Source organism: Haemorhous mexicanus, chromosome 24, assembly GCF_027477595.1.
Source record: "Haemorhous mexicanus isolate bHaeMex1 chromosome 24, bHaeMex1.pri, whole genome shotgun sequence".
NCBI lineage: Eukaryota > Metazoa > Chordata > Aves > Passeriformes > Fringillidae > Haemorhous > Haemorhous mexicanus.
In genome coordinates, this window is record NC_082364.1 from 5392310 (window position 1) to 5401549 (window position 9240).

Consider the following 9240-nt stretch of genomic DNA (forward strand, 5'->3'; position numbering starts at 1 on the left):
TTTCTGGAAAATAGCTTTTTTTAAAAGCCTTGAAACATTTTCTGTGGAATTGGTGTGGATGAAAAAGAACAAAATTAAAAAAACAAAAGAGCACTGAGCTCTCCAAACCTCCCATGCAAGGTGAACGATTTAAATGATTTTCTCCAAAAAGAAAACCCCCACAATTATTTCAAACACTTCCAAAGCAGAACAATGCCCCAAATTACCCATTTGGGGTTTTTTTTCCCCCCTCTCAGCCTGGAATTGGCTGGGATATGAAAGGATGAGATTCTGCCTCTGCTCCTGCCACTTCCCATCAGACCTTGGATCAGTTTGAGATCAAGGGCTTGGATTCCAAAACCATTTTGGTATTTCACTCCTTCAGTTTTCTTTTCCTTTTCTTTTTTCTTTTATTTTTTCCAACTTCTTGGAGCCAGGTGATGAAAAACCTGCTCCTAGGAGGATTTCTGGGTGCAATCTTCATTTACTAAGAGCCCTCTCCTTTTTGGGGCGAGCTGTGTGGATTGGCTGAATTCGGTAGGAAATGGGAAATTTAATTAATGAGTCATCAGCAACCACCAGGAACCTTTTCCCACATGAAGCAGGGAACCCAAACGCTGCAGTAAATAAAATATTCCTCCAACAACGCCTGCAAAGGAGCACAAAACCTTCCCGGGGAGCACAAAGAGAGTTTTGTTGTTTATAAACAGAAAGGGCTGAGAAAACAACGCGGGGAAGGGTTGGGGGAAACACCTGAGCTGCACCTTGCACAGGTGAGGGATGGTGGTGCCACCCCCCAGGCTCCTGGAGGTGTCCCCAAGGGTGACAGCTCAGCAGGGGGTGGGCTTGCTGCTGGGGACACCCCAAAGGACATCCTGACACTCTGCGGTGTGTCATTGCCCAAAAGATCTGAGCAGATCCAAAAAATCACCGGGAGAGCCTCAGAAAAAAATAAAATTTAAAAAGTCCTCACCAGGACAGGCTCAGAAAAAAATTAAAAAATAAAAAAAATCATCAGGAAAGTCTCAGAAAAAAAAAAAAAAAAACCTCACCGGATCAGCCTCAGAAAAAAATAAAATTTAAAAAGTCCTCACCAGGATGGCCTCAGAAAAAAATTAAAAATCAAAAAATTCATCAGGACAGTCTCAGAAAAAAAAAATTAAAAAAAAAAAATCCTCACCGGGACAGCCTCGGAAAAAAAATAAAAATCAAAAAAATTCATCAGGACAGTCTCAAAAAAAAAAAAAATTTAAAAAATCCTCACTGGGACAGCCTCAGAAAAAAAAAAAAAAAATTAAAAAATCCTCACTGGGACAGCCTCAAAAAAAAATTATAAAATCAAAAAATTCACCAGGACAGTCTCAGAAAAAAAATTAAAAAATCAAAAAACCATTAGGACATACTCAGAAAAAAATCAAAAATTGAAACAATCATTGGGACACACTCAGAAAAAAATCAAAATATCATCACTGGGACAGCCTCAGAAAAAAATAAAAAATAAAAAAATCACCAGGACAGACTCAGAAAAAAATCAAAAGTTCAAAAAATCATTGGGACATACTCAGAAAAAAAAAATCAAAATATCATCACTGGGACAGCCTCAGAAAAAAAAACAAAAAATCACCAGGATAGCCTCAGAAAAAAGTACAAAATAATAAAGAAATCACCGGGACAGCCTCAGCAATAAAAGTGATTTAAACAGGTTCTTTGTGCCGCTCTTTGCAAATGAGGGAGATTTACTCGTCCTGATTTCCCTGCTTGATTTGAACGCTCCGAGCTGCTGCGAATATGTTTTGTTATTTTCAAACAAATGGACTTCACTGTTCTGCTTTCTTTTCTCAATTACCACTAGAAAGAGGCTCTGCAGCTCTCCTAATGCTGTCTGGGATGCTTCAGCTGAAAAAAAATCCAAATTTTATCCAAGCAAACGTGCTGCCAGCTTCTGGTTTAACACTTCTGCCTCCCACTACATTTAATAACAGAATTAAATCCCATTTTTCCTTCATCTTGATTAATCCTGCCACCCCTCAATGAGCACCAAATATTTCAGGGGGTTCCAGCTCCTGATTTCAGGCCCTCTGGCAGCTCTCAGGGGGTTTTGGAGGAGCTTGGGGTGTTTGGGATGTGGTTGGTGCTTGTTGATCCCAACCCCCAAATCTGGGGGGATTTGAGAGCCCCGAGCAGGAGCTGGGCTGGCCAAAGTCAGTCAGAGCTCACGGATGTGAGCAGAAGCAGATTTGATCTCTAGATTTTGTCACATAACTCAGTGATTTGGGTTTCTAAACCACAGGGTGGGCTTGGTCCCTTTAAAACCTGGAGTTCTCTTGCTTACCCAAAATCTCTTTTTTTTCCCCTTAAGTTACCTCAGATTTTATGAGAGGAAAATCATTCCATGCAAAGTTTTCACCTGCTCTTCCACATCCCCTTGGCCCGGCCTTGGGGCTCTTCATTACCCAGAGAATATTTCATTCCTCTGCATTTTCTCCCCCAGTTTTTCCTCCAAAAGGTGTTGATTTCTAAGTCACACAGCTTTTAATCATCTTCATTTGCTGCACCTAGTGGGTGCTGAAATGATTTCTGAGTGTTGCTGGTTTGCCTACCCAGGGATGTGACCCCTTTGGGGGATTGCAGGGCCCTGGAAATGGGATTCAAATCTCAGCCTCCAAATCTCACTTCAGGCAGCCCCAAAGCACAAACCTGATTTTTCAGGTGCCTGTTACACCTGGTGGTGGGCAAACCTGGCAGAAATCAGCGCTCACAGCATCACTGGCACCTTCAAAGGATCCCCCTGAGCCTCAGCTTTCCAGAGCTGAGGAATTTGGGGGCTCCACGAGGAGCTGGAGCCTGCTCAGCATCAGGTGTGAGGTGAGAAACCCAACCCCCTCTGCACCCGCTGCTGCTGGAACTCCCAGACTGGAGTTGGTTATTCCCAAAGTCCCTCCCATCCTTCTCCACACACACAGAACCCCAAAAAGGGGCTGTTTTCCCTGTGGGAAAGCTCCTGGCACAACCCTGGGGATACAGAGGTGAGAGCACCAGGAGTGCTCCAAAGCCATCACTGCAAATTTCAACATCAGAACCACTGGGGACATGGGGGAGGCACCCTGGGAGGGAATTCCCACCTGAGACCCACTGGGGACATGGGGGAGGCACCCTGGGAGGGAATTCCCACCTGAGACCCACTGGGGACATGGGAGAGGCACCCTGGGAGGGAATTTCAAACTCAAACCCACTGGGGACATTGGGGAGGCACTCTCTGAGCAAATTTCCATGTCAGACCCACAGAGGACATCGAGAAGACACTCTGTGAGTGAATTTGAGGACATTGGGGAGGCAGTCTGTGAGTTGGGGACATGGAGGAGGCACCTGTGAATGAATTTCCACCTGAGACCCACTGGGGACATGGGGGAAGCACCCTGTGAGCCAATTTGAGGACATTGGGGAGGCACCCTGTGAGTGAATTTCCACCTGAAACCCACTGAGGACATTGAGGAGACACTCTGTGAGCAAATCTGAGGACATTGGGGAGGCAGTCTGTGAGCAAATTTCAAACTCAGACCCGCTGGGGACATTGAGGAGACACTCTGTGAGCAAATCTGAGGACATGGGGGAGGCACCCTGTGAGTGAATTTCCATGTCAGACCCTCAGAGGACATGGGGGAGGCACCCTGTGAGCCCATTTCCATGTCAGACCTGCTGGGGGCATGGGGGAGGCACTCTGGGATTCGCTGCTGTCACACAGGAGGGATCTTGCAGGGCTGATCAAGATCCCAACGCAATCCTAGCCCTGAGCACATTCCTGATCAACTGCCAGGCTGCAAGAGCAGCAACAGGAGCCCAGAAAAAGCACGGGGGAGAAACTTCCAGCACCCACATTCCTCCTTTTTTTTTGTTTTTTTTTTTCTTTTTCTTTTGTTTCCCCTCCCTGTCCTGGCCCTGCCACCCCAGACCCTCCTTACCTGGCTCCACCTGGTCAGGCTCGTGCCGGGTGTCTGTGGAATCTGCAGCATCCCCGCTCATCTTGATCTCTGGAAAAGGAGGCACAACTGATTTTAATAACAGGTCACAGTCCCAGGCAACAGGCACATGTGGCTTCCACTAAACAGCACAAATGAATGTGTGTAATTATAATAAACCATCAGACTTTCAAATTTCTGATTCCTCAACATCCAGGCACTAGAATATTCATCAGCTCTGAGGATGCACTTTCCCTCCTGTTGCTCTTTGCAGCCCCCTCACTCCTGTCCCCCCTCCCCAGTTTGCTGGGGGGGTTTCACCCCTCTCATCCCTCCTCAGCCACGGGATCAAGGGGTGGATCCAGCACAGGGAGCTCCCCAGCCCTGGTCAGGCTTCCCAAACCTGCTGTGGTGCTCTGGCTGGGACAGCACCCTCCCACACCTGCTGAGATGGGGATCCCTCCAGCTTTCTCCCAAATCCTCCCCTTGCCCTTCAAGATGGCTCAAACCCAACTTGTTTTTCCCACTGCCTCTCCCTGCACTTTATTTCTCCTCTGTTTGTCCCACTGCAGGTGTCCACAACCCTCAAAAGCCACCCAAGATCTGCCTTGCCCCTAAGTGCTGTCCTCTGCATTTCCCCCCCATCCTCACCCAGGCTAAGAAATTTGTCATTTACCCTTGAAGTGATGGCTGCCACCACACCCGGGGCCACTTTCTCCTTCGGGGACAGCTGCAAGAAAAGGTGGGAATGGTCAAACTTCACCCGGGCTGCTCTTCCCCCCCTTACCAGAGGCCAAGGACACAGAGGTGGGAGAAGGGAGGATCTCTATTCAAATTCACACGGACACCCCTTCAGCTTTCCCCTTTCCACGGGAATTTTAACTGTTCCAGACTCGTTGCAGGGGGGGGACAAAAAAAAAAAAAAAAAAAAAGGTAAAAAAGGAGATAATTTTAAATTATTTGAGTGATTTGCATGTGCTTCCTGCAGCCAATCCCGGCCACAGACTCTTCCCATTTGCATCGGGGAATAACAACAGCGGGAAGCTGGGCCGGTGTTTGCTGTGGTTTTGCCGGGGTAGGGAGGCAGGTGGAAGCCACCTAAAAGCACCATGCAAACCCTTTTCCTCTTCCCCAGATCCACCTTTTGTTATTCCCAAAGGGGTGAGAGCAGCCCCGTTGGATTTTTATCCCCATTTCCCTCTTTTGCTCCCACCAAAACAGGCAGGGCTGTGTGTGTGTGAGTGTGAGTGTGTGTGTGTGTGTGTGTGCAGGTTTTCTCCTCCCATATCCAAAGCTGCCCTCGTGTGCAAACAGCAGATAATCTGCTTTTTTGGCCAAGATTTCAAAGCTTTGATCAAGTTGAAAGTCTGTAACTTTCTCCAGCAAATGAATAAAGGTAGGAAAAAAAAAAAATTAGGGATTTTAAACCAGAGCACAGAAACTTTCACATACTTCAGAAACTTCCTTTCCTTAAATTATATTAAGGAGTGAGGGGGGGAAAAGGAGGGAGAAAAGAGTTGTGGGATTTTTTTTTTTTTCCCCTTCAAATAAACCCTCTGCAATTAAGACATGAACGTTTAGTGGGGCTTCTAAGCATTTCTACTGCAGGAAGAGTAATTACCATCAGCTATAAACATCTTCTTGTCTTGTACCACTGCCAAGGGACCCTAACTTAGGCAATCTACAAAGCACAAAGTTTTGCTGGCTGCCAAAAAGTATTAAAAAAAAAAAAAAAAAAAGACAAGTTCTCATAAAATAGAGGAAGAAAAAAAAAAATCTAAAAGCCTGCAGAAATTTGGGTGCTTCCTTTGGTGAGAAAGCTTGAAAGCTTGTTAAAAAAAAATAAAATTAGGGAAAGCAAATATCTAATTCCCGAGAGAGAGAGCTGGAGCAGTTGAGACAGAGCTGAGGAAGAACAGACAGAAAAGCAGAGCAGGAAAAGCTCTGTCCCTGCTGCAGGAGTGACCCCCACACCCCCTGCCATTAAAAACTGGGATGGGTGGGGAGGGAAGGAGGAATTGCTGCTGCAACTTGATTGCATATCACATGTTATCCACCAGGTAAATCCCCTCCTCCTGCAGCTGGGAGATAAGGAGATGCCCTGGGATTCCCATGCACAGGAATTTTATTTGCAGTGAGATTCAAAAACCCCCTGTAAATGGGCACAAGGTATTACAGTTTGAATATCTTAAATTTTATTTGCAGTGAGATTCAAAAACCCCTGTAAATGGGCACAAGGTATTACAGTTTGAATATCTTAAATTTTATTTGCAGTGAGATTCAAAAACCCCTGTAAATGGGCACAAGGTATTACAGTTTGAATATCTTGAATTTTATTTTCAGCGAGATTCAAAAACCCCTGTAAATGGGCACAAGGTATTACAGTTTGAATATCTTGTCGGGAAAAAGAAAATAAAAAGGGAAAAATAAGCAGGAAGAAAAGGAAAGCTCTGCCTGCTGATCTGAGAGGTTTAAGGTTTAGGTCAGATTTTGTATCTGTATTTAGGATTTTTGTAATCAGATTTTGTATCCCTGTGGATGTCAGGGCAGCAGCAGCACCCTCCAAGGGATCCTTGGAACAAGGAGCAGACAAACAGAGCAATGATTTTCCAATCTAATTGCAGCCAACACCTTTTTATGGACACCCAAACCCCTTCCACTCCAGCCAGAGGATGCAAAGCCAGCTTTGACCCCTGCTCCATCCCAAAACCACCTTCAGCCAGGGCAGCCTGGCAGTCCAGCTCCTTCCACACAGCTCTGCCAGCTTAGCAATACACACAGGATCATCAGGCTTGGAAAAAAAATAAAAAAATAAAACCTCTCTGGGAAAAATAGCCCAGCTTAGGACAGCCTAACTCAAACCACAGCCCTATTAGGAGCCGCCAGTGTGGCCTGGGCCATATTAAAAATGTGCTGCTCTGCCCCAGCTCCCAAAGAGAGCAGGGGCAGGGGCAGGCTGGGTGGTTCAGCCAGACCAAAGGAGCTGTGCCCGTGCAGACACTTCTCCAGGATATATCTGCATCTCTATTTGTGCCGAAACAAACGCTGTCAGCAAATAAAGCCTTTCCCAAGCCCTCGCTCCCCGTGGCTGTTGGGGCATGGCAGGAGGCTGAGCCAGCCTGATGGCTGCAGAAGGGGAATCTGATCCTGGAGGAGGGGGAGCTGGGCTTGCCTGCCAGCATCACCCGGGGCTTTAGGTGCCCGAGCCCCTCTGGAGGCTGCAGGGAGGTGAAATATCCAAAATGCCCCGGGAGGGGGTGGTGGCAGCCAGCAGGGAGGTGTCTCAGCAGAGAGGAGGGTGTGAGGGGCATGGGCAGCCCCCTGGGGGCTGAGTCTTCTCCTAAAATCATTAAAGTTGGAGAAAAACTCTAAGATAAAACCTGGTGTTAAAGCTGAGCTCAGCCCTGCAAGCAGCTTGTTAAGAGGGAGCTGCTCAGGGCCCCCAAAACTGAACTGCTTTTGTGGAGGGGTGAAAAAAACCCCTCTCACTGTGCTGGGCTCCAAAGGGCTCCTGAAAGCTCCAGCCTCTCTGCCAGCACGGGGGGGTGAGCAGGGGAGTGGGAGCACAGCCCCAGCTCCAAACCCAGCCCGGGGGCAGTGCCACCAGCTCGGACAGAGGGTACAGGATCCAGCTGGGGAATGTCCCTGTGTGGAAAGAGTCACCCACGAGCCTGGAGGATGGCTGGAGGGATGGATGGCTGGAGGTATGGATGGATGGAGGGATGGATGGATGGATGGATGGATGGATGGATGGATGGATGGATGGATGGATGGGTTGGAGCCTGCAGGGGACACGTCCCCCAGAGACACCAACACAAGCACACCCAGAGCAGGTGCTCCAACCAGTCAGGCTCACATCCTGAGCCAAGACCCTCCTTGGCAGCCTCTCCTCGTGGCCAGGGCTCCCCAGGGCATCCCAGAGCCCTGCAGAGGTTGGGGCACGGCCGTGGAGCAAAGGCTTTGGCCACCTCTGTCACACCACTGAGCCTGGCTGAGGTGGTGGCATTGCTGCACCTCCCTGCAAGCCTGGCTGCGAGCCCACGGGCAGGCAGGGCTCGTGGAGGAGCTGCCAGCCCCCGGGTGTCCCCCGAGGAGCAGCACTCCCACAGGGGTACCCCAGGGAACGAGCCCAGCACAGAGCGATGGATGCATCCTCTCCTCCCTCCAGCAGAGTTTTGTGCTGCACAAAGCCCGGGACAAAAGTCACTAAGGTGGCTCCTGTACCCCAAATGGCACTGCCTGCCCAGGCAGGACGGGGCTCTGGGGGTCTGGCTGCTCCAGTTCCAGCATCACCCCAGCCCGGGAATGTGCTCCTGCCCTGGGATGGAGCTCTGGCAGGGTGAGCCGGAGCTCAGCACAGCTCCGGGGCATCGGGCAGGGATTGCTCCGGTTCCCAGCTCGCTGCAGGGCAGGGGCTGCTCAGAGGGGATGTGAGATCAGATCCCCTCTGGATCAGAGCCCTGCAAGCAGCTCCTGAATATCGCTGCTCATTCATTCCTGACCCAACCCAGCCTCCCTCAGCTCCCTCCTCATTCATTTCTCCCTCCTTTTCCCTCTTTGTCACGAACTTTTCTCCTTTCAGCCCGTGTCCCATCTCTCTCTCGCACACCTCCCTCCAGCCTTGCCGCATCCCTCCGCGGGTTTATCCCTTCTCCCTCCTCCCAGCTCTATCCCAATGACAGGAGGCGCAGGTCAGGCACTAAACTCTGATTTTCCAGGCTCCCGAGAGCCCTCTGCGCTGCTCCGTGACCCCGCCGGGGCTGGCAGCGCCAGCGCTGCTCCCACGTTGTGGGCATGGCTTGGCAGCCCCCTAAACAGATCCGGGCAGCATCCATCCCCGGCAGGAATGTGGGCACTCCACCAGGCGTCCCGGCGGGAGAACAGAGGAGGGAAAAGAGCGAGGAAAGGTCACGGCAATGAGAGCAAGCCCATTTTCTGCCCGAGCCCACGGCCCCGGCTGCTCCGCGCCGCGCTCCGTGCCCTTTACCTGCGTGCACGGACTCCAGGTTCACCATCCTGCCGGCGGGGGGAAATCCGCGGTGTGCCCAGCCTCCTGCCGTCAGCCCCAGGTTGCCAGGGGCTGCCAGTTTGCCCTCCCTCCTCTGCCACCCGCTGCCTCTCGAAGCGGCCGTGGGTCCGCAGCCCAAGGGACCTAGAGCTCCATTGCCTGTTGCCATGCAGGGCCAGGTGAGCATGCGGCGCTGCCACGCCTCGCCCCACCTCCGGCTCCCTCGGGTGCCCTGACACCCAGCAGCCTGGCGTCAGGCCCATGCAAACGCTGCCATTTGCATATTAGTAACTCGGG

The 9240-nt window shown here is 50.2% G+C and overlaps 1 protein-coding gene across 1 annotated transcript in view; it reads right to left on the minus strand.

Annotated features, from left to right (window-relative positions):
• POU2F3 (POU class 2 homeobox 3) overlaps positions 1-9206 on the minus strand; it is a 54980-nt gene extending 45774 nt beyond the window's left edge. Inside the window, 4 exon segments of the mRNA XM_059867215.1 lie at positions 3939-4007; positions 4612-4665; positions 8923-9134; positions 9136-9206. Coding sequence (XP_059723198.1) covers positions 3939-4007; positions 4612-4665; positions 8923-9134; positions 9136-9206 — 406 coding nt within the window.
• Positions 9207-9240: the final 34 nt, after the last annotated feature.